At 43.2% G+C, this 25,876-nt stretch overlaps 1 protein-coding gene across 1 annotated transcript; it reads right to left on the bottom strand.

Annotated features, from left to right (window-relative positions):
• Nucleotides 1–500: 500 nt before the first annotated feature.
• On the bottom strand, nt 501–25,536 carry VIPAS39 (VPS33B interacting protein, apical-basolateral polarity regulator, spe-39 homolog). The gene is made up of 20 exons (XM_027120167.1): nt 25,405–25,536; nt 22,572–22,664; nt 21,611–21,716; nt 19,713–19,856; nt 18,566–18,604; nt 18,147–18,211; nt 17,370–17,426; nt 13,496–13,588; nt 12,814–12,847; nt 12,203–12,305; nt 9,920–9,947; nt 8,483–8,556; nt 6,456–6,531; nt 5,883–6,017; nt 5,235–5,276; nt 4,823–4,912; nt 3,673–3,759; nt 3,006–3,095; nt 2,482–2,586; nt 501–1,506 (listed from the first exon to the last, which is right to left on the bottom strand). Exons 2-20 carry the CDS (start codon nt 22,662–22,664, stop codon nt 1,486–1,488), a joined length of 1,482 nt encoding a protein of 493 aa, XP_026975968.1. The 5' UTR covers nt 25,405–25,536; the 3' UTR covers nt 501–1,485.
• Between the last annotated feature and the right edge of the window lie 340 nt (nt 25,537–25,876).

The following is a 25,876-nucleotide window of genomic DNA, read 5'->3' on the forward strand; positions in this document are numbered from 1 at the left end:
GATAAATAGATAAATAAATAATAAATTCTTTAAAAAAAAAAAAGCGTGTCCAGATATTGACACGTCTCTTGGGGGGCAAAATTGCCTCCAGATGAGAACCACATTGCCTTAAAGCCTGCTGTGTGCCTCTGTACGGGTGTCTTCTCTTCCCCCTACCACTTCACCCACTCCACACAGCCACGAAAGCACAGAATCCTACAAGCTCTGAGAGAATCGTGCCCTCCCCTCACAGATTAAGATAATGAGTCCAGAGAGAAGGGGACTCGTCCAGCACTACACAGCTTGTCAGTGGTAGAGCTGGGACGAGAGGCCGGGTCTTCAGCCAGGGGGCAGTGCTCCCTCTGTTAACCACATGGCCCTGCTTTGCCGTAAGCACTGTTATTCCACAACCTGAAGTGCTGACAGGCTGCTGAATGCTGTCACCAAGGCAGATTTGTAGTGGTCCCAAGAGACGGGGCAGATGCTTCACTGTTCTGTACAAAATAACTGGGAGGGAAAGAGAAGGCACCAAGGAAGCAGCAGCTTTATTAGGAGTCTAGGCATGTCTGGAAAACCCAGTTCAGTCACAGAGAACAAAGGCTAATATTGGTACAGGAATGCAGGAAACTGGCATTACAGAGTATCCTCTCGAAAACCAACATGAAACTAAAACCTCCATCTTAATAGCCTAACAGAAAAGCTGCTGAGTTTAGCCCCGGTGAAACTTGTGGAAGGTCCTAGTGAAATAATGAGATTTGTGCAGAAAAGGAGAGCTTCCTCCAGCAATGCTGAATCTGAGCTCCATATAAGGTTAGGGGTCTGGGTGGGAGGGAAAGGGGGATGCTCTCATCTCTCACACAAGGCCACCTCGGGGTGCAAGTGAGAGAGGAACCAGTTTTTGTACAAAGGGAAGACCATGGCAGCAGAGGGACGCTGGCAATCTCTGTAATGAGGCGGAGGACTCTGTACAGTGTGAGGGCGCCTCCAACAGGTCCTGGCAACACTGGCAGCGCTTCCTGAGGCCCCCTGGGAGACAGCCATTCCGGTTCTGTCCTGACTTCCTTCAGAGCAAAACTGCCATTGTCCAGCACCAAGTCCAGGGTCATAATTAGCTGAGGGGAATGGAGTGGCCACCCTAGGACACCTGTACCTCTCAGTCGAGGAGACTTCCTTTCTGGAGCAGTCACTTTCCGCAGACCAAGAGAGATCTTGCCCAATATGGGCCCAATCTAGAAATTATTCCCACCTTCACATGAGCACCAGGTGGAGAGATTCTCTCATGAGGCAAAGCTTTAGATCTTGCCCCTCAGATGATGGCCCCTGGACAAAAGATCGGTCTGAAGCTGTCGGTGCCCAGGTGCTAGTCTCTGTCCCACAGGTAGCAGGCACTGCCTGCTGACGATGGGCCCAAGCGATGTGATGCTTAACTCTCCCAAGAAGAGCGCTCTCTACTTTCACAGGCAGGAAAGGAAGAAATGAGGCAGGTTTCAAGGGAGCTGATGCCACTTAATTCTTCCATCGAATTTGCTGTGAAAAAAACAAACAATGATCAGTTTTTCACTGATCCTTACAGATAGGCAGATGGAATTCGATAAAACAAGGCCCACAGCTAGGTAATGTAAGGAAAAGAAGGATGCAGGGGGGAGATTGAGAAAGAAATTTTTTTAATGTGGGGGGGAGTTCATTTATTTAGAGATGGATTAAATACCTATTCTGTATCTTACAAGCCTGATTTAGGGCATTTATTCTGGTTCTGCCTGCCTGAGGACAAAGATTCACTAGCTTTAGCTTGTGGAAGGTTCCAAAATATCTAACAGGGACCTACGCTCCACATTAACAATAAGCTCAGCAATTTTCTGCTATGAGAGATGAGTCAGCTGTGTTCCCCAAATAGCTAAAATCTATTTCACCCACTTCTCTCTCCCAACAGGAAAGTCACATCCAGCCCCAGGCAACTATGCAGTTTGGATATTCTGAATCTGTAACGTTTGTTTCTAGACTCCCAGTAGTTAGTCCTTCCTACCTGCTAGGTTTAACAATGATCAGAGGGCTACAATTGTCAGCCAAGGTCCCCACATCACCCTTATGTCATCCCATATCTCAGGAGTGACTTCTGCTGTTCTAACCAGTGCTTTTGCCCTGTAGGCCCATAGGAGACCCTTATCAAGAGATCCACAGGGCTTCCCTGGTGGCGCAGTGGTTGAGAGTCCGCCTGCCGAAGCAGGGGACACGGGTTCGTGCCCTGGTCCGGGAAGATCCCACATGCCGCGGAGCGGCTGGGCCCATGAGCCATGGCCGCTGAGCCTGCGCGTCCAGAGCCTGTGCTCCGCAACGGGAGAGGCCACAACAGTGAGAGGCCCACGTACCGCAAAAAAAAAAAAAAAAAAGAGATCCACAGGCTTGGCTGACAGCAATCCCATCCAGGCCGTGGGAATATAAACTCGATGCTACGCTATGAACTGTTTACTGACACTGCTGGAGGCGTAAGCTGCAGCTGCTCACCGAGCTGTTGAGAATGGCATCGATCTTCTCCTCCTCGGCAGATCCTTTATCCACCTTGCTCCTGTACACCAGCAACTGCTGACGATCCTTCAGGTCCCGGCAAGTCTATCACCAAAACAGACAACAATAAAAACCACCAATCAGCCTTCTCCAGAAGGGCCTTTTTCCTTTTGTCACTCCCGTTTTGAGCTAAGTTTCAAGGAGAAGCCAGGAAGCTACAGTGGGATAGCAGTGGGGTCAAGCACCCACTGAACTTCATGCTGAAGAGAAGTCTACAGAGGTTACGTGGCTTGATTCAGTTCTATGAATTCTCCGAGTGCAACGAATTTATAAAAGCAGAGAGAAACCAGTCAGAGGGCTGGTAAAATCATACAGGAGTGCTGGTCTCCAAACTAACTCTTGCCAGACCACTTTATCCACTGAGTTGAAACTGACAGACGAACCTCAGGATCTAGGACTTGAGACTATAATCTCCCACCTCCCACTGAGGTCTAACTCAGGGTTTTCATTTCTTACGGACTCACATCAATGACGACATCATGACACTTGAACTTGGTGGCTAAGTTCAACTTTGTGTCCACATCTTCCACCAGATTGACATACTCCTGTAATATCTGTGAAAAGAAGTACTTCTGATTAATGATTCCCAGATGTATTAAACCCAGAGCTCTGAAAGGTAGAAAAAAAAATCCTGAAGAAGGAAAAGAGTCAGTATCTGTAGTCTACAATTCCCATCATCAACCACAGGACTAGTTTTGCAGAGGGAAATGAGGTAGACTCTCTGCAGTACCTCCATGCTCCCCCAGGAAAGAAGGGAAGGGCCCATTCCTCCTTATCCCAGAGCTAGATACCCATGCCAGCAACAGGTATGCCCTAGACCTGACCCCGTGCTGTGCCCCCTTGCTCCTTGATGTCCTTTCTCATTAAGTTCTCTTTTTGCATCATTTGAATAGTATGTCAGTACTCCACCCGGGCTAAACACAGTAGATGCTCCTCAGAGAGGGCAGACTTGGATTACTTCTTAAGCGCAGAGGAGAACTTCCTTCCCTGGCCTTTTCTATGTCAAGGTACAGTACAACCATTATGCTGCCTTTAAGATAAGACCAGAGCAGGTCAAGTCTCCCATCGCTGAGCACTAGAGGCTGAAAGTTAGGTTTCCTAGAAGATCCTGTACCCTCTAAGAGCCATTACCTGGACAGGGGCACTGTTCTTGTGCAAAATTTCCACAACTCGATGGAAGCCAATGGGTGCTCTCTTCTTGGTATAGCCCAGCCAGTTCTGCAAAAGGAAGATGGGGCAGCCGTGGGTAGGCCAGACATCTGAGCTAATCTCCCTATGTTTTATGGTCAGACTAGAATAACATGGTGATGAGGAGTGGATGAATGGGAGGCGGGGGAGAGAGAAATGAAGAGAGATGAGAGTTTCAGAAAAGTCAAGGAACTCAGGAGGGTGGAAAAGAGTCAGAGGTATGAAATAAATTCTTAGATCTATAGGCACGAATGCAGAAAAATGTCTGTGAAATATGGCTAAATAAAATAAGCAATTTACTTAACAATCCTTGTAGTATGAACTTATCTGGGTAGACTAATCCTACCCTTTACATCTTTACATTCATATAAATGTGTACTTGTCAGTTCATGAGGAAAGGTCTGGAAAGCCACCCGTCAAACTTTTCACACTGCTTGCCTTGAGGAAGGGACTGAGAAAGGAACAGGTGGACAATGGAGGAGGAACTTCACTCTTTACCCTCTACACTGTCATATCGTGTTTGATTTTGACACAGGCATATATTGCTTTGGTAGTTAATGTAGCCAATTAAATAACTAACAAAGGGGGAGAACAAAAAACTGTCAAACCCATAATGGAAAAATGGATATTTAAACATAAACTAATAGAGACACGACAACCAAATGTAATGCAAGATCCTTGACTGGATCCTGACAGAAAACAAAAACAAACAAAAAACAGCTCTAAAGAGCTCATTTATATGTATGATAATATTCTTATATTAATGTTAAATTTCTTGAGAATGATAATATTGTGGTTACAAATGAGATAAATGCTTAAGTAATTAAAGGAAAAGTATCATGGTATCTGCAACTTACTTTCAAATGTTTCAGCAAAAGAAAAAAGCATATGGCAAAAATGTTAACAAATTAGTGAAGCAGGTGAAGACTGTTAACTACTCTTTCAGCTTTTCTTTAGGTTTGAAACTTTGGAAAATAAAAATCTGAAGGAAAAATGTCTACCAGTAACTAGAACTAGAGATCCCAGGAGGCACGGGATGACAAGATGGTATCGCCAAGGCATCAGCGGCATGGAACAGTCCCAGGGCACCCACCTTTGTGGTAAAGAGGGCATCGACATCATGCCAGGCCCGAAGCTTGGCGCGAGCAGCCAGGGCTGTCAGCACATACTGTTTTTCTGGGATCTAGAAAACAGAGGCCAGGGGAAATTCAGGAGGAGTAGAAATGCATCAGGGGATGTGCTTGAGAATTTGGAAAGATAGGCAAAAATATTCCCTGGTGTTGATTCTGCCTCTTAAAATCCACAAACCTCTCAGGTTTCCAAGCCCCAGCACTGCTGCAGGCCATTCGGTTAAAGCCTTCCCTCACTTCCCACAAACTTACTCCATTTTCCCCTTAACCTTGAATGTTAAGGGACTTACTACTGTGCAGGGATAGAAAGCAACATCCACTCCATGCAGTTACTCTGATACTACTTTTACCAAACACTGACTAATTTATATCTACCTTAAATGTCTTCTTCAGGTTGACTGGACTGCTGAATGTGCCCTAGGATGAAAGTGAAGAAGGAATTTTAGTGGTATTTCTCAAATACTACCAATCTCCCCTTTTCTTTTCCACTACATAGACAGTCTACATTTCACTCCGCAACCATTTAAACCCGGAAATTAATTTAAGAGAAAAGCTCCATCAGGTCTAACTGGGTATCACCATAACCCAGCTTAAGAGGACTGGATTAACAGGTATGGTGTATTTCCCAACTTTATGCTAATCCTATTATCATTATGATCATGCCCACCTATAGTCATTAAATTTACACCTCTTCAAAAAACTTTTTTAAAGTACCCACAAGTAACTATCCCCCGCTGCTCTTCTCTGTACTGTGCGAATCCATTTGAAATGGAACCTTTGAACAAAGACTGCTATGGGAGCAGCATCGTTCCATGCCAGCTCACTGGAAGCCATGCAAACCCTTACAGACCTCTTTTCTCCTCTTGGTTCACCCCTGCTGAGAGCCGGGAAGGCTTCCCAGATGGATTGCCGAGAATTATGCGCACCCATTGTAAATAGGATATGCTGAAGTACTGGCTTTGAAATATGCTCGTCTTGTGCAGTGAGAATGTGTGGGGCCTTTCTTTCACGTTCTGCCTGTACCTCAGCCTCTGTGTAGTGGTAGAAGCAGGAGTAGAAAAGCGTCGTCACTAACGGCATGTTGAGGATAGAAGCTTTGCGGGGGTGCTTCCGGAAGATTTCAGTCTGTCCTGCTGATTCTAGATGTCGATCATTTGCCTGTGGTGGCGTGAGCCAAGTGAAAAAAAGGACAATGTCCATGGAGTAGAGGCAGGAGAGAAGCCTTTAATATTACAGCAGTTGTGCTTCCTACCCTAGGAAAGAGGCAAAGAAGAGAAAAAGAAAAGGAATTGCCTAGGATGGCCCAGAGGAGCTTAAAATCCAGAAAATGATGACAGGCCCAAGTTGGATGGAGGAAGACCAGAGAAATAGTGATGAAATGGAGTTCTGGGAAATACTTCCAGGTTAATAGCAAGTGAGAAGAAAAAGGATGCCTGAAGACAATGGACAGAAGGCTACCACGTAGAGAGAGAGAATGAAAGGCTCTTAGAAAATGTAACAGGAAATGACCTATGTGGGCAGAGCAGAAGTCTCCTAGCTGCTGAATGGCAGTGAGCTTTGGCACTGAAGCAGAAGTGTAGAGACAAGGAGTCTAACCTCGATAATGATCTGACGTTCCAGGAGCGTGTAATGGTCTTGTATGTGTGCAGAATCTTCTGCTGAAAATGGCAAACTGGGAGAGGGCCAGAAGGTTAGTACCTCATTCTCTACTCAAACAGGAAACAAACCCAACTAAACCAAATCACCACTGTAAGCATAAAAAGCTCATGGGGCTTCATAAATCTGATCTCAGTTCACCTTTAGAGCATCCCTGAAAGGCAGAGAGAGAGAAAGCAGAAAATAGAGGAGACCGTTGGCTGGGATTTTATATTTAAGGTTTTGTCAATTCGAGGAGCCTGAAAGTCCACGAAATATACAGTCACTGGTGATTTTGCTGAGGAATGAATTAGAATCCCCTCATTGTGGGAGTTGGATATTTTTTTTTTTTTTTTTTTTTTTCAGTACGCAGGCCTCTCCCTGCTGTGGCCTCTCCCATTGCGGAGCACAGGCTCCGGGCGCGCAGGCTCAGCGGCCATGGCTCACGGGCCCAGCCGCTCCGCGGCATGTGGGATCCTCCCAGACCGGGGCACGAACCTGTGTCCCCTGCATCGGCAGGCGGACTCTCAACCACTGCGCCACCAGGGAAGCCCTGGAATGTTTGATGAACGAGTCACTTAGCTAGTGAGTGAGCCTAGCCAGCTGCCTGTCATCCACATCCCCGTGAAGCACAGCGGTTCCTATCATTGCTTAATGTCAATGCTTAACTCTCCTTAAGGGGCACTTACATTTGTTAGCAATTTTTTTTTTTGAGCAATTTTTATTGGGGTATAATTGCTTTACAATGTTGTGTTAGTTTCTGCTGTACAGCTAAGTGAATCATGTGAGCCATTTTTTAATGCAGAGTAATAAGGTAAAATCAAGTTACACAGCACGGCGGTACGTTTGTAGATTAGTAAAGATTTCAGAGCTCTACATATGTCAAGGGTCCCATCTTCAACACTACATTATATTTTTACACATGAAGAAGTTGAGGGACAAATAGTGTGTTGCCTAAAAGCTATATGGTAAGTCAATGGGTAAGGCCAGGAATAGAAGCCAGATTTTAAACTCCCAGTTCCCAGACCTTCCTTCAGAAAGTGCTGCCTTATTCCCCTACTCCACTCACTCCAGGAAGAATTCTGAAATTCAATTACACTCTCCCAGATAAGTGTGATCCCCAGCCAATTTTTGGAAGAGATAAAGAAGCCAGCAAAAGGTTCCAGTTACTTCACTATTCTAACTTCTCTTTGTTTACGAGAGGCCATACGATGCATCAGCTCAGTAGCTGATAAAGTTAAAATTACGGATTGCATTGAAATAAACAAATTTCTAAATGTGAAACCTGGAAATCATGTCACATGAGGAATGATTAAAACAACTGTGACCACTGAACCTCGAGCAAGGTCTACTGGGTAGACTCCACATCTGTCTTGACAGATACAGGGAAGCAAGTTTTAGCTCAATATAAGGAAGCACTTTCCAATAATGAAGGCTGTCTGACAATAAAATAAGCTACTTTCCAGAGAACTGTGTGCCCCATCACTGGAAGAATAATATGTGGGGCTGGTTTTTACAGGGATTTATATTCTGAATGAAAGCTGGACTGAATCAGTAGTTCTTGGACTGTGGCGTTTCAAGGACCAGTAACACTGAAAATAATATATAAGGTAAAATGTTGCCAACTTTTTCTTTTAATATATAAGGTCACACAAAAAAAATTATAACCCATTTTTCTACCAAAAAGGGGGTGGAGGACGAGGGGAAAAAAAAATCCCAGAATAAAAGGCAGTCTTTCAAATTAAATAAATATAGCTTTAGGAGAAAACTCTCTACATTGTCCTTATTATTCTCAACTTACCACCTATCAGAGAAAACTCTGTGGGGGACTAGTGTTTGGAACCACTGAATGAGATGATCATTAACGATGCTTGTATGATCCATTGTTAGCCGTTCCCTGCAACCATCTATCCATTCTACCCTTTTTTAGTCTCTTCATTGGTCTGTATAAGAGTATTTATAGTTAAAAACATTTCTCCCCCACTTACCCAATGCAGGTCTTAAGAAATTCTTTTCGTTTCTCGGGGTCCTGAATGTTCAAATGCTCTCGATAATGGGTTAGCTACAAAAAACAGAGAAAGGCTTTGAGCTATTTCTTTTCCTCAGAAGGGCAAGGTAGCTCTGTAAGTAGATTTCCCATGCTTAAAAACTAAATTCTCATTACCAGAGATTCCTCTGTGAATAGATGAGGGGGCAGGGGGTGGGGAGGAGGGCAAAGAATGATTCAAAATTATTATCTCTAACTGCATTATCCAATATGGTAGCCACTAGCCACTAGTTTCAAGAAAAAGTTGTTCTTAGGAAATCTTCATATTCTACAGGGATAAACTAAAAGCAGACTCTCAGCTTTGCCAATTGCAAAGTTTACAAGGTTGAACTCCTAATTTATATACAACAGCATGCATGATAAATCATCTTCAATTCAAACATAATACAGAATATGAAGAAAATAAGAAAGTTTTAGATAAAAGTAAGTTATGCAAAACACATTTATTTTCACTGATTAATCAAACTTCAAAATAACAAACTTTATAAGAATGCTATTTGAAGAAAATTCCTTATAGTTTTGAACCTACAGAAATTAAAAATGTAAACAAAAAGTTTTTCAAAATGATTACTACAGATTCCCAATCATTTTGAGTAGATTTAGATAAAGGGTTTTTGAGATTTTCCCATGCCCTGAATATTAAGTACAAGTTCCTTTTACAAAATATTACTGAAAAACATTTTCCTGAATTATATTCTGTTGCGCAAAGAAGGTTAAAAATATATTACCACCAATGTGTGGTACAGCGACTAAAAGGACAATCCTGACATTGATGGCACTGAGAAATTCTTACCCCTGCACTATAATGTTCAACTTTTAAATGGATCACTGAAGTCTGAATAATACAATTACATTTTTGGTAAAATTTCAGATTTATTCTTGTATTCCAGGAGTTTCTTCTCTAATGGTGAAAATTTGCCCCAAATCAATTTTAACAGTCATTGAGCTCTCAGCCAAAATGTGTATTGGGTGCACCACCAGCAGCCTGACCTATCTTCCTTCATGACCTGTATCTGGTTTCTTATCCCTCTTTGCTTTCAGTATTATCTTTAGTATTAGAAGCCAAAACCCCAAAGCTCCAACAAACCAAGAATTGAAAACAACTAGAAATTAAGAGACAAACTCCAAATTGACCAGGCCAATTTTCATTCAGCTATTAAAAAAAAATTATTCATAAGCCCAATCAAAACAGCATATAAAAAGAAACAAAATGGTACATCATTTGGATTGTTTTTAGGCTTCCTAGATGCCTTTCTCTCCTGGATATAATCAATACCAAAGGAAAGAAAATATTCAATCAGTTTGGGATCTTGGAGGCTGGGTTTTGGCTTAGACTTCTGTTAAAGAGGCCCCCAACTGAAACAAAGGCCACACTTACCGCAAGCTCTTCTGTTCTATCTAGGAACCTGGGAAGAAGCAGAAGGCAGCAGGGCATTTTTATTTATTGATGTGTGGCAGTATAACCTCACAAAATAGGATGACTGCTCTAAAAGAAACACAATTCAAACTCATTTGCCTCTATACATAAGATAAACCCTTCTCTTCTTAAACTCTCTACTGATCAGCAACACCTTGAGAACACATGGTGGATCAGGTATCATCGTTCCCCCATCTACCTAGCTGAGCAAAGAGCAAAGAAGACACTGCAGGGCACTAATAACTGTAATGTTAACAGATATGACAGAAAGGCTCAGAGCCTCCGCAAAACCTTAGCCCACAGCAGTCTTCTGTTTTGGGGGGTTTTTTTTAAATACAGCTGAAGAGTTTTTTTTTTTTAATAAATGTATTTATTTGTTTATTTATTTCTGGCTGCATTGGGTCTTCGTTGCTGCACGCAGGCTTTCTCTGGTTGCGGCGAGCGGGGGCTACTCTTCATTGCGGTGCGCAGCGGTGGCTTCTCTTGTTGCGGAGCACGGGCTCTAGGCACGCAGGCTTCAGTAGTTGTGGCTCGCAGGCTCCGTAGTCGTGGCTCGTGGGATCTAGAGCGCAGGCCCAGTAGTTGTGGCGCACGGGCTTAGTTGCTCCATGGCATATGGGATCTTCCTGGACCAGGGCTCGAACCCGTATTCACTGCATTGGCAGGCGGATTCTTAACCACTGCGCCACCAGGGAAGCCCTGGTTTTTTGGGCTTTTTTTTTTGCGCTACGCAGGCCTCTCACTGCTGTGGCCTCTCCTGTTGCGGAGCACAGGCTCCGGACGAGCAGGCTCAGTGGCCATGGTTCACGGGCCCAGCTGATCCGCAGCATGTGGGATCCTCCCGGACCGGGGCACGAACCCGCGTCCCCTGCCGATGGGCAGGCGGACTCTCAACCACTGCGCCACCAGGGAAGCCCCCTGTTTTTTTTTTTTTTAAAGATGAAAACACTTTTCTCTGTCATTACAATCTTGGAAACAGATTGTCTATACTGCCCTCTGTTGTTTTCAGGTACAGCATACAATGTGTTTGCTCTCTCCCCAAAGGTGGTAAGGCCTTGGAGAACAAGGACTTGTCTTCTTACCTTAAATGGACCACTATAATTAACATCACTAATTTGGCATATAGGTGATACTTAATAAAGCCTTGATGATTGGGAGGGAAAGAAGGAAGGAAAGAAGGAAGGAGGGAGGGAGGAAAGGGTTGGGGGAACAACCTGTCTCGATGAACATGTCTTCTGCAAATTCCTGGCTAACCATCTGTCATCTTGATCCTGCCCAGGTGACCTGCTTTCCCCACCTTAGTCTTCGGGGCAGCTCATCACTGTGCTGAAGCCATGGGGTAAATGAAGTTACCTTGGGCCACATGTCAGCCTAAACAGAGGTTCCAGCCCCTTCTCTGATACTGAAGAAAAGACATAAAATAGCCCCTACCAGTTGAAATGAGACAGAGAAGAAACACATGATAGAAGACAGCCGCCCCCAGTAGATACGCCTACCTCTTGCCTCTCTACCTATCAAAATCCTACCCAGTCTCACAGGCCCAACTCAATTCCTAATCACTTCCATGAGGCTCTCCGCAGATATCCTGACTGAAAATTATATATGCTTCTTCTGCTCTTCCACTGTACTTCTCACTGGCATCACTGGGGACCAAGTAATAAAAGATACCTTTATTCTAGGTCTTTTGTAAGAAAATACGTAATAAATATTAATACTACAGACTAGGCATTATGCCGAGTGTTTATACACACGAACTCTTTTCATCTTCATAATGACCTGTGGGGTGGGTATCATCATCTCCATTTTACAGATGTGAAAACTGATGCTTGGAGAGGTTGAGTAACTTTCTCAAGGTCACGCTATGAACTAAGTGGTGGAGACAATATTCAATGCAGGTGCTTGACTCCAGAGCCTGGTTCTTAACTACCTGCTGCATGGTCACTTTATCACAGGTTGTGGTACATTATTAGTTATCCCATCACGTTTCTTTTTTTCTTTTTGGCCGTGCTGCACGGCTTGCAGAATCTTAATTCCCTAACCCAGACTGAACCCTGGCCATGGCAGTGAAAGTGCCAAGTCCTAACCACTGGATCGCCAAGGAATTCTCCCATCACGTCTCCATATCCTGTCTGATAAGCATTTCCATAAAAGAGGGGCAGTGTATTCTCTTTCTCTGTATTATCGCCCAGAGTGCTTTAAACAAAGTACTTAATGAACTTTATAGACCAGATGATCAGTTCTTACCTAAAGAGGTCCAAAAGCAGCTTTTGATCCCCTATCTCCTTAAGGAAGTGAATGAGATGTCTCAGGGCAACCTGCCGTACCTCCAGCTCTCGGAAGAGGATCTCTAGCAGGCAGGAAGAAGGAGTTAGATGGGGAAAGATTAAAGCCTATTACTCAATAGGAAATTGCTCTCCCTACTCACACATTCCAAACATGATCTCCTCAAAATCCACCAGAAGCTAGGAATGGTTTTCTATGGTGCCCATCCCTATGGCTCAACCCACCAGCAACATACTCCATGGTCCAGGGCAATGCTTAGCCTTTGTGCTAACTTTCAGTTCTCACCAACCCAAACATCAGGCACTGAGCATGGACTTTCACGTCCTCAAACCCACATAGCCATCTGTCTGTCCAATAAATGGAGGGGCTTTGTAGTTACTGTAGTTATCACCCTAAAGGAAGAACAACTGTCCTCAGGGTTGTGATGTGTATTCAGAAGTCTCAGGCCACCCCAGCTGTCCCTAAAGTAGACTTGATGCTGGTAAATTCTGGTATGAAAGCCACAATGCCATTCTCCCTTCAAATGTAGTAGACACCTTACTGACTGAAGATTTCCCTTAAACCACGCTCACCTTTGCTCAATGTCCTCTTCAGGAAGATCAGAACCTAGAGGAAAAAGAGAACTAAGAATGAATTATCCTGTGTAACCTTCCAAATGCAAGGCCCTGCCTGAGCACCTGATGTCTAGGAATGAGGCCAGCAACTCATTAGGAATCTCTGCCGGTCTATACAATAGGTTTCTCTATGTGATAGAAGGACAGGTGATGGACATATGGAATGAGCTGTGTCTTGGGAGTCCACATACCTGTGCCCCTACTGGTGAGAGGCACCTCCCTCCCTGTGTGAGAAGCTGCTCTCACATCTCTCCTCCTTCAGATTATTTTTGAGAACACGAAGTGGCCAACCTACTGCTTCTGGGTCATAATCAAGAATGCCACACACAATGCATATCCTGCCAGCTAAGCCTTAGAACACGTACTTCTGAGAATCTTCCACTTCAAGAGGAAACCCAGGGTCTCTACTTGACATTACCAACAAGGACCTACTGTATAGCACAGAGAACTATACCCAATAGAATCTGAAAAAGAATAGCTACATATATAACTGAATCACTTCACTGTACACCCGAAACTAACACAACACTGTAAATCAACTATACTTCAAATAAATAGGTTTTTAAAAAATCTATTCTGATTAGACTTTCAGAAACAAATGAAAACAATACTTAAACAACAAACAAAACCCACAACTCACCGCAGTAATGACGTTTCCATCATGCATGCTTACTGCTTCTTCTAGGAGTTGTAGCTTGTCCTGTAAGGAGCGGAATCTTTCCAGGGAGCAGACCTGGCAGAGTAAGAACAGAATTGGTGTGCAAGGAAGACAATTTCCTATATTCTTTTGTCACTGGATACTGAAGAATGGGCAAGAATAAACTAAAATGTCCCCAAGGAGAGCTTCTTTGTTTTTACACAACAGCCCCCAGCACTCTATGAGCCAAGAGATTCCCATCATACCCTCCCTAGTTCAGCCTTATGCCCTAGAAGATGCTGATGTCCTGATGAACTCTTGCCAAAGCCAACGGGTAGAGAGCTCACTTGTTCTCTTTTCCTCTTTTTCTTTAAATCTGTTTTTTCGGTTTGTTTGTTTGGTTGTTTTTTTTCAAACCCTTGTGTCGAGGGCCGACTTTCAGTAGGTCGCAGCGAGGGAGCTGCTCTGCTACGAACGAGACGCTGATCCAGAAGCAGGTCGTCTACGAATAGTTTAGGACCAGGTTCCCCAGGAACGTGTGGTGTGTGATGGGCAAGGCGGTGGCTGCCTTTCCAGCAGCGCCCTATGTCCTAGGACGAAGGGCTCTCTGCACCGGACCCCGGTCCCGAAGTTCCACAGGGTACGCCACGCCACCGGGGACAGTGGGGGACCAGCTATCTGAGGCCAACTTGTTCTCTTTTTAATGGGGCATAATTTACATAGCATAAAATCTACCCTATTTAAGTGTACAGTTCAGTGAGTTTGGCAAGTAAATAATTCCATGTAACTACTACCGCAATCAAGATACAGAACATTTCCATCACCCCAGAAAGTTCCCTTGTCCACTCTGATGTCAATACCCTTCTCCCATCCCTACCCCCCAACAACCACTGATCTGTTTTGTCACTAAAATTTTGCCTTTTCTAGACTTTCAGAAAAACAGAATCATACAATATGTACTCTTTTGTATCTGGCTTTTCACTCAATATAATGTTTCTGAGATGCATCTATATGTTGTGGTATTAGTAGTTTGCTCCTATTTACTGCTGAGTAGTTTTCCATTGTATGGGCATACCACAAGTTTTTAATCCATTTACTTACTGATGGATATTTGAGTTATTTCCACTTTAGGGGCTGTAACAAATAAAGTTACTATGAACATCTGAATACAAGTCTTTGTATGAACATATTTTCATTCCTCCTGGATTGTACATGTCTAGTAGTGAAACTAAATGTGTTTAATTTTGTAAGAAACTGTCAGACTACTTCCCAAAGTAGTTTACCATTCTACCTTCCTGCTTGCACTGTATGAGAGTTCCAGCTGCTCCGCATCCTCCCAATGCGTGGTAAGATCAGTATTTTTAAATTTAGCCATTACAGTGGCTGTATAGTGATATCTCAGTTTTCATTCATGTTTTCTTGATAACTGATAATGTTGAGCATCTTTTCAAGTGATTATTGGCCACTTATGTATTTTTTGTGATATAACTAGTCAAATCTTGAGCCAATTTTTATTTTATAACATTTATTTATTATTTATTTATTTATTTAATTTATTTTTGGCTTCGTCAGGTCTTAGTTGTGGCACACGGTATCTTGGTAGAGGCATGCAGGATCTTTCGTTGCCACATGGGCTATTCGTTGCGGCGCGTGGGCTTCTCTCTAGCTGTGGCGTGTGGGTTTTCTCTCTAGTTGTGGCGTGCAGGCTCCAGGGTGTGTGGGCTCTGTAGTTTGCAGCACACAGGCTCTCTAGTTGAGGCACACGAGCTCAGTAGTTGTGCCTCGTGGGCTTAGTTGACTCATGGCATGTGGGATCTTAGTTCCCTGACCAGGGATCAAACCTGCGTCCCCTGCATTGTAAGGCAGATTCTTTACCACTGGACCACCAGTGAAGTCCCCTTGAGCCAATTTTTAAATTGGATTGTTTGTGGATTGTGGCGCAGCAGTTAAGAATCTGCCTGCCAATGCAGAGGACATGGGTTTGATCCCTGGTCCGGGAAGATCCCACATGCTGCGGAACAACTAAGCCCGTGTGCCACAACTACTGAAGCCTGTGCACCTAGAGCCCGCCTGCTACAACTACTGAAGCCCACGCGCCTAGAGCCCGTGCTCCACAAGGGAAGCCACCACAATGAGAAGCCAGCGCACTGCAACGAAGAGTAGCCCACGCTTGCCGCAACTAGAGAAAGCCTGCGCACAGCAACAAAGACCCAATGCAGCCAAAAAGATTTTAAAAAGTTTAAAAAAAAATAAATTGGATTGTTTATCTTCTTATTATTGAAGATAATTCATTATATTTCATATACATATTCTGGATAAAATCCTTTATGACACATGTATTTTGCACATATTTTCTCCTAGCTATGGTCTTTTTGTGATTTCTTTCGTTTGTTTGTTCATTTGAATTTATTTCATTTTATTTATTTTTGGCTGCACTGGGTCTTCGTTGCTGCATGAGGGCTTTCTCTAACTGCATCAATTGGGGGCTACTCTTCGTTGAGGTGCACGGGCTTCTCATTGAGGTGGTTTCTCTCGTTGTGGAGCACAGGCTCTAGGCATGCAGGCTTCAGTAGTTGTGGCTTGTGGGTTCTAGAGCACAGGCTCAGTAGTTGTGGTGCACGGGCTTAGCTGCTCCATGGCATGTGGGATCTTCCCGGACCAGGGCTCAAACCCATGTCCCCTGCATTGGCAGGCGGATTCTTAACCACTGTACCACCAGGGAAGCCCGTCTTTTTGTGTTTTTAACAGTGTTTTTAAAGAACAAAAGTTCTGGGCTTCCCTGGTGGCACAGTGGTTGAGAGTCCGCCTGCCGATGCAGGGGACGCGGGTTCGTGCCCCGGTCCGGGAGGATCCCACATGCCGCGGAGCGGCTGGGCCCGTGAGCCATGGCCGCTGAGCCTGCGCGTCCGGAGCCTGTGCTCCACAACAGGAGAGGCCACAACAGTGAGAGGCCCGCGTACTGCAAAAAAAAAAAAAAGAACAAAAGTTCTTAATTTTGGTGAAGTCCATCTTTTCAATTTTTCCCTTTCCATTTGATGGTTTTTGTGTGCTTAGGTAATAAGTCTTTGCCTAACCCAAGGTCACAAAGATTTTCACCTGTATTTTCTTCTAGTTTTATAGTTTTAGCACTTATTCTACATTTAGGTTTATGATCCATTTTGATCCATTAATTATTATAATGTCAATGCTCCCAAAATTGGTATATAGATTCAATGCAATCCCAATCAAAATCCCAGTAGTTGTTTTGTAGACACTGACAAGCTGATAGTAAAATTTATATGGAAATACAAAGGATCTAGAATAGCTGAAATAATTTTGGAAGGGAAGAATAAAGCTGAATAACTTATATTACCTGATTGCAAGATTTATCACAAAGCTACAATAATCAAGGCCTTGGTAATGGCATAAGGATAGACAAATAAATCAATCAACCAGAAGAGAGTCCAAAAAGAGACCTACATATATATGGCCAATTCATTTTTGACAAAGGCACCAAAGTAATTCAATGCAGAAAGAATAGTCTTTTCAACAAATACTGCTGGAACAAACGGAGAACCACATGGGAAAAAATGAATGTCAATTTTTACCTCACACCATATACAAAAGTTAACTCACAATGGATCAGACCTAAACATAAAAGATTGTTCTCATGCTTACAGGCACTACTTTTCACTCTCATCCATCACTCCTTCCCCCCTTCCCCATCAAAGCAACACTAAACCCTGGAGAATCACAAATTTTGCAGCTGACTTGTCTTCTTAGTGGATTGATTTTCCTCCTGAAAACCACTTCATTTAACAAATATAACTGAAGAGAAAGGTCAAGCTGCCCAGCTTCCCAAAAAATCTCACAAGAATTCTCTCCCCAGTGGCCTTACCTTGCCCTTCCGAAGGCGTCGCACTGTGTCACTGGGGCTCCAATCATTGCTGTAATCCTGAAATATTAGCAATGCATGAATCCCAGGAAGTTAAGGGATCAGAATTGTAAGTGTGCCTGCTCCTCATCTCAAACTCATAAACTTAGTCCCTAAAGGGAAGATATTTTATGGAAGGAAATGGATGAAAAAATAAGAACTGGGATGGTCTTGTTCTGAGTTTCTTAAGGAACTAGAACAGAGACAATATAGGCAGGAGGAGTTGGATCATACAGGGAATGGATCAACTAACAAAACCAGCAATGCTATGCCTAAGTGGTTCAGGATTTCAACCCCTAAATGCAGTTTTGGGACTCTAATTAACGGCTTTGCCAACAGAGGGAAAGAGAGGAACGTGTTCCTTTTTTGGACCTTATGATATCGTTTCTTCCTTTTGAATCGATTTGCTTTTTTATGTGCTTCATGGGAATATGAGTTCCACCAAGCTTCCAGACCACAGTGGTGATCAAAAGTTTCAAAGTACAACCTAAAAAAGGCAGCATAATGGGTAAGGAAAGTGTGCCAGGACTGAATCAGAAAATAGAGATTCTGAGTCCAAGTTCTACCATTTAACTAGCTGTGAGACTCCAGGCAAGTTCTGTTTAGAAATCCAGTTTTCTTACCTATAAAAGGGGTTTAAAATCATACCTGCTCAAAGATTTGAGAAAATCGAGCAAGATAACATAGGTCAAAGTATGTCAAACTGTGTAAAGATATAACACAATGTAGGATATAACTCACCCTATACTCCCCCTTGGGTCTCCCTAGCTCTGGAGCATAGCTCTTGGCAGGTGTGTCCGACAGAGCTGAAAAAGAACAGGCAACTGATTCAGAAGGGCACCATCTCCTGCCATTACCTTCCTCTACTGCTTCCTTCTCAGGCACACTTTTTTTTTTCATTTGGCCCCCAAGGTATCATTATGGCCCAAAGTAGATCCCATTCCTCCCCCAAAGACAGCATCCCTAGAAGTTACCCTTTGCCCCTGTAACCAGAATGGTCTTGACCTCCTTACTCAGCATCAGAAAATCTTTCTAATAATGATGACAGATTCAGAAGAAATGTCATCATCTAATTATCACTTATCCCCATGACTCCCCAGGTTGTACCCCAGATCAGTAACATCTCCCACAGTAATCAAGAGAAGAGGGTCAATGCCTACCATCAGAGAGGGACTGGAAACTTCCAGGTCTAGTTCTCCCTAAAGGTAAAGTACACATAAGGTCAACAGTTCATGTCAGAGCCATTCAGACTTGGTTAAGGATGCAGTGCACACAGAACTTTTTTATGCAATATGAGAACTTAAGGCTTAAAAAAGTTTTTATTCAACTTCAGAAATTTGAGGTGCTGCGAAAAAAAGAGTCACTGAGGAACAGTTTTTAAAATTGTGGTTAAAATATACATAACATAAATTTTACCATTTTTAAGTACACAGTTCAGTGGTACTGAGTACATCCACAATGTACAATCATCACTACTATCCATCTCCAGAAACTTCTCATCATCCCAAATTGAGACTCTGTACCCACTAAACATTACCTCCCATTCCTCCTCACTCTCATCCCCTGGTAACCACTATTCTACTTTCTATCTCTATGAATCTGACTATTCTAGGTATCTCACAGAAATGGAATCATACAGTATATGTCCTTGTATGTCTGGCTTAATTCACTTAGCATAATGTCCTCAAGGTTCATCCATGTTGTAGCATGTATGAGAATTTTGATCCTTTTTAATGCTGCATAATATTCCACTGCATATACATGCCACATTTTGCTTATTCATTCTTCAGTCAATGGACATTTGGGTTGTTTCCATATTGTGGCTATTCTGAATCATGGTATTATGAACACTGGTGTATAAAAATACCTGTTCAAGTCCCTGCTTTGAACTCTTTTTGGTATATACCTAGAAGTGGCCTGCTGGATCATATGATTGTTCTATGTTGAATTTTTTGAGGAACTACCAAACTGTCTTCCACAGTGGTTGTACCATTTTATATTCCCACCAGCAGTGCACAAGGATTTCCAACAGAAACGCACAGGGGTAGGGAGGAATTTTGACCTAGGCAAATTTCTTCAGTAGCTGTCACAGGGTTAATGTCAGTTTTGTTCATCATGTTCTAGAAACCCAGTCCAAGCCCTGTGAATTCCCCTCATTTCTGCCCTGCCTGATCCCCAATGGCCAGCTCCAAAGATTTTTTGTCCCTCAATAATCTTTTTCTTACAGAGTAAATGAAAATTATAGCCTCAGCGGTTTTTTTTAAAAAAAGAAAAGGACTCCCTGTCCCTTTAACCATCACTCTTTACCTCTAAAAAAGCTGCTCAGGGAGTAGGTAGAAGCAGGTTTGGGTAGTTGTGCATAGGAGGAGAAGCTGTTTCGGTTCTTTAGCTGTTCACGCTCATGGTTTGACCCACTATTACTAGCAGTCTCTTTGATGGACCATGAGATACCTGCAAGATAATAAGATCTAGATCAGTAATTCTCATCCAAAATAATGCCTTGGCATCCAGCATTCCAATAAACTCTAAAAGCTTTTCATTAGAGGCTCTGGTCTCTTGTCAACATGAACTTAAAAAATTGGGGCAGGGAGAAAGGACAGAATCAAATAGACCAATCAACAGAAAAAAGGGGCAAAGGAACTGCATAAATGGATCACAGAAAAGGAAATACAAGTGGCTATTAAACATGTGAAAAGATGCTCAACCTCACTCTTAATAAGAGAATTACACAAAATAAAAGTACACTGAGATACCACTGGCCCCCTGTAAGACTGGCAAAGACCCAGAAGTTTGGTAATACCCTGTGTTGCCAAGGCTGTGGTGGAGAAAGGAATACTCTGACACTGCTGGTGGGAGTGCAAACTGGTGCAACCCCTGTGAAAGGCAACTTGGCAATATCTAACCAACACAGATGCAAATACTCTCTGCCAGTAATTCCACTCTAGGAATTGATCTTTCGGACACTCTTATATGGGCAAAATACAACGTTATTGACTGCAATATAAACAACAGAAGATTGGAAACAATCTAAAGTTCATCAACAGTGGACTGGTTAAATAAATTATGAGAAATCCATACAACGTATACTATGCTGCTATTTTTGAAAAGGAAGAGGCAGAATGAGAAAGCTCTTTATGTACTGATATGGAAAGATCTTCAAGCTATACTGTCAAGTAAAAGAGCAGGGTATAAAGTATGCTACCACTGGTGTAAAAAAGGGAGTAAAAATATATACTCCTATATGTATTTCCAAATACAAAAAGAATCTTTAGATGAATACACAGAAAGCAAACAACAGCAGTTGTATTTTGGGTGGCCAGGGCCTGAGAACTGAGAAGATGCATGACAGTGGGGAAGGGAAACTTTTCACTGTGTGCCTTAAATACTTTTTACTTTTTAAATCATGTGACAGTATTTCCCAGTTTAAAAAAAAAAACCTTGGGCTTCCCTGGTGGCGCAGTGGTTGAGAATCTGCCTGCCAATGCAGGGGACATGGGTTCGAGCCCTGGTCTGGGAAGATCCCACATGCCCTGGAGCAACAAAGCCCATGCGCCACAACTACTGAGCCTGTGCTGTAGAGCCCGCGAGCCTAGAGCTCCGCAACAAGAAGCCTGAGCACGGCAGTGAGAAGCCCGAGCACCGCCCGCCAGCAGCAACGAAGGCCCAAGGCAGCCTAAATAAATAAATAAATAAATGAAAATTTAAAAAAAAAGTCAGATGGACTCTGCAAAGGTGTTAAGTGGTATTACAGAAGAGCTAGGCAGTGAGACTTGGTGGCTAAGTAAATCAGTTCTGCTAGCCAGTTATGAGCATTTCAGTCAGCAGTTCCCAAATATGACTGCATATCAGAAGCATTTACAGTGCTTATTATCAATTGAGACCCCACCCTACCCCCCAACCACCCCCATCCCCAAGACCTACTGAAGCAGAGTCTCTGGAGTGAAACCTAGAAATCTAATTTTAACAAGCACCCCAAATAAGTCTGAAATAGCCAGCCAAGCATTAGCCCTAGGGTAGCAGGCCTAGATAGCCATATGGAAACTACTGCTGTACTTCCCCAGTATCTTCTCCTGGGTTAAATTTCCAGATGTGTGCTCATCTGAAAATAGTTTAGCCTCATTCCCTTCCCTGACAAGTATTGAGGAGACTTTACTAGTGGTAAGAACCCTGAATAAGTAATCCTTCCTAGGGCCTCTTCTACTTACTTCCCACAGGTTCCCCGCTCCAGCTGACTCTCTCCAGGTCATCGTCATCATCATCATCATCCACGAAGTCTCGAAGGCTATTCACTGCCCGCTTGGATTCCTTTAACTGCAGACAGACATAAGGCAGGGCACTCAGGCAGTCATCACTTCTCACCTCTCCTTCTGACAGCCAAGAAGGCTGAGGAACTGGGTCTTGAAGATGGCCAACATTTTCACCCTCTGCAACTGAAAGCCTAGCCTGCTAGACATTTGCCAAGAAAACAATTTGCTTTTTAGCCAACACTGGAGTCCAGCGACAAAAGGTCAGGAGGAATCAAAACCGCTTTTGAATTCTAATCACACTCCTGGTATTGACTTGCTTTGTAGTGAGGTTATCCATCTCTCCAAAAATGAATCTGCTTCCCCATTTGTAAAATAGACACAATAAAGACAAACTTCCAATCCAGTTCATCCTTCAAAAATAATAAATTGGGCTTCCCTGGTGGCGTAGTGGTTGAGAGTCTGCCTGCCGATGCAGGGGACGCAGGTTCGTGCCCCAGTCCGGGAAGATCCCACATGCCGCGGAGCGGCTAGGCCCGTGAGCCATGGCCGTTGCGCCTGCGCGTCCGGAGCCTGTGCTCCGCAATGGAAGACGCCACAACAGTGAGAGGCCCGCGTACCGCAAAAAAAATAAAAATAAATAAATAATAATAATAATAAATTATACCACATGATAAAAGACAGGGTTCTTGAAAAAAAAAACTCAGAGAAATCAATCATCTTAGGAATGTAAAGGAAAAAGGGCAGAGAGTTGATTTTTACAATCCCCCTCTTTTCTCAGAGTTCTTTTCCATGAAGATTTTTCTAAAGATCTGACTGAAAACACTTCTGAGCCTCATGGAGACAGGTTACTGAGGATGCAAGGGGAAGGGTACACAGTGGAAGAGGGTGAGACCTTCAGCAACTGTTCATGGAAACCTACCTGTGACAGCTCGTCATCTTCGTCATCAAAGGTGAAAGCCTTGAACTTGGAGCTATTCCAATACTCCTCCTCATCACCCTTTGTCCGATTCATCTGGAGTGAGAGGAAGATAGATATATGTCCCTTTCTGGATTCCCCTCAAAAGAGCTCCAAAAGTTTTAAGTTCCTAGACTACAAACTCCCCACAGTAATCAGGGATGTGTGAAAGTGTCTGGTAAAGCAAATACTGAACACGCCATATAAAATCAGATCCTTGGGTCTCCAATCAAATCATACTTTTGATCCTCTGATTACCCACAAGTAGTCATTCATTCCTAGAGCTGCTACTTTCTTCACGGTACTCTCTCAGGTGCTGTAAGGAATATTTAAAGTGCAAAAAATAGTCCCTCTCTGAAGGACCCTACAACAGAACTCGGGTATTCAGCATAGGTTATGTATAAAGGTAATAGTACAAAGCAGGCAAGTGTTAAAAGAATGCATCACAAACTTTGCTGAATATACAATATCAATCAAAGCAAGAATATAACAGATAATAACTGCATTCATGTACTCAACATATATCTATTGAGTGCCATCTCTGAGGCACTGTTCTAGGCTCTGGGAATACTACAGTGAATAAAACTGACATATCTTGCTCTCATGTGTGCTTGTTAAATGCCTTAAGGCAAGCAAGCAATTAAAGGAAGCTAAATTATCCCCCTTGTATCTTCAAATCATGATTAATTTATTAACAAGTATTGGCCAAAATGTGGGAAATGAGGGCATGGCCAAAAAAGTATATAAAGAATCAGTCAAAACACAAGTCCCTCTCATAACTACTCTAAAATTAGATTTCACCCCGAAAAAAAGTTTTGCCTTAGAATTACAGACTAAACTATCAATGCCAACTGGATTAGAGTGAAAACTGATGTAAGCCAAGAACCAGGTACTGAACCTTCCACAACACCCAAAATAACTCCAAAGGCTACAAAGTGTCGAATTCTAAAATATCAATTTGCTTTTTCTTTCATCTCAGTAGCACCTTTCTCAATAGAAGGTTAAGAAACACTCATCATGGCAGCCCCATTGAGGCTCCCAATGGCCCTTAACATACTCTGCTCTCACTGTGTTTTCAGGGGATCCAGGGATGGCAAAGGTAGGAAGAGAACTTTTTACTATCTGGTTCTTTCCCATTGCGGACATCACTAATTGATTTCTACTGAACCCAAATATGGCTTAAAAATCTTTTTGTATATTTAATCCAGGGAGTCAAAACCAAATAAAAAAGCTAGCAGAAACAATAAAATCATCCCTTATATTGGAACAAGCATAGGCTTTGTCGTCAGGCAGACTTGAATTCAAATGTCGCTTCTCCAATTCTGAGCAAACTGGGTAAATATTGTTATTTACTTCTAAGCCTTGGAGAAAGTGATATCCTACCTCACAGGGTTGCAGTGAAGAATAGGAGTCAAGAAACAGCTAACAAACTGCCTAGCATAAAGTAAATACTAAATGTTAGTTGTTTTTAGTATAGGATATCTTCTGCCATCTTTCTATCTCAGCCATCTGCAAAATTTGGGCATAACAATAGAAACCTACCTTTTAAGACTGGTGTGAGGCTTAAACCAGTTAAAACAATACATGTAAAGCACATATGCTGACAGAAAATTAATGTTCAGTATTAATTTTTATTATTAATAAATCGCTATCTTGGAAAAAGCTAGAAGAATATTTCAAAGCATTCCTGAAGCTTAAAAAAATTTTGATACAAAAATTCTGAGTAGCCATCACAAACACTGAAGGTGTGCATACAGCAGGTGAATGCCTCTGATACAGATGCCGGTTTATAAAGCACTTTGTCATCCTCAGAACAACCCTGTAACGCAGGCCTGGCAGATCCCATTTCACTGATGAGGGTAATGAGACAAAAAAGGATTAATTATCGAAGTATTAAGCTAAAGCTAGCTGCTCCTAGCTAATCCAGGTTTTCTGTCTCCAGGGTCATTTCCACTCTGATTTGCATGGTCCTTTTATCACTCTAGGGAAAACGAGGGCAGGTCATTACTACAGTAAATAAATGTAAATATCTACGGATGGGCATAGAATGTGTCTGACAAACCCAAAAATCCACCAGAGGATTTCCGGAATCTTTTTTAACCATGCAACAGCAGTGGACATCTGACACTCATCTGTATTTCTAGCGCCAAGTCAGAACACAGATTTACTTAGCAAGTAAAAAGATAATGATTTAATGGTTCTAGAATTTATAAAGCAACCAGGTACAATTTTAAGCGGAACTGAGAAAACTGCTTCAACATGATTTAAAATATTTCAAAGGCTTGTCCTTGTCGCTTGTTTACTGAGATCCCACCATATAGGGTAGTAGACCCGAGGGGAGAACAGGAACATGACAAAGAAAGGAAAACGATTCAACCAAAAATATCTATAACCAACACGCTGCCGGCCTTAGGACACGCCAGAAACCAGCTACTAAGAAGTTACATTCGGATTCATTTATCATTTTTAGAGCCAGGCTACGAACTGAGACGAGGAAATGTGGGTTAAACTAATAAGACTCTACGGGCGAACGTCCAGGAAACACGGATCAACCGCAGTGGCCAGAGCCCAGAACCCTGGTACAGTAAATGCTCGTACAAAATCCGTTGTCTGGCCTCACTCGCGGCCCCAACCCCGAGTGGACAGCGGCTGCCTGCCCACGGGTCGCCGGGACTGGAGTAACAGAGTCAGGCCTGGGGGGCCTAGGGACGCCTCAGAGAACAGGGTGAAAGGATATGGATGCGGAGAGGCTTGACTTGGCCAGATATGTGGCCCAAGGGCTTTGGGACACCCTCACCTCTTCCACACCGAGCCCTCCCTCTCAGGTCAGCGTCAGAGTCCTCAACCGTTGGACCGGCCTTTCTAGACAGGCTATGCGGCATAGAAAAGAGGCGGAAAGGGATAGTTCCGGAGAGAGGCGGTCGGCTGTGGGGATGAAGACCGTGGGGTCAAAAAAACGGCCGCAGGGCATGCTAGAAGTTGTAGTTCCTTCCGCCTCTGTCATCGGGCGCTGCCTTGACGGGCCACAGGGGCCTGTTGACTACAACTCCCAGAATCCGCAGCGTACCGTGCTTAAGTCCTTTCCTCTACATTTTCCGCGGTTATCCTGCGGGTCAGTCAACAAGACTACAACTCCCATGAGGCTTAGCATGGCCGATTAAGGGTTCAGGGAAACAATGAGAAGTGTCCTTTGTGTCTCCACGGGTGAGGAATGACCGTGTGAGCGGTAGCATTTCGTGTCTTTTAGGCGATAACCCGAAGGAGTTTGA

The sequence above is a fragment of the Aethalodelphis obliquidens genome, unplaced genomic scaffold, assembly GCF_003676395.1.
Source record: "Aethalodelphis obliquidens isolate GAN/ISIS:26980383/991018 unplaced genomic scaffold, ASM367639v1 scaffold21, whole genome shotgun sequence".
Taxonomy (NCBI): Eukaryota; Metazoa; Chordata; class Mammalia; order Artiodactyla; family Delphinidae; genus Aethalodelphis; species Aethalodelphis obliquidens.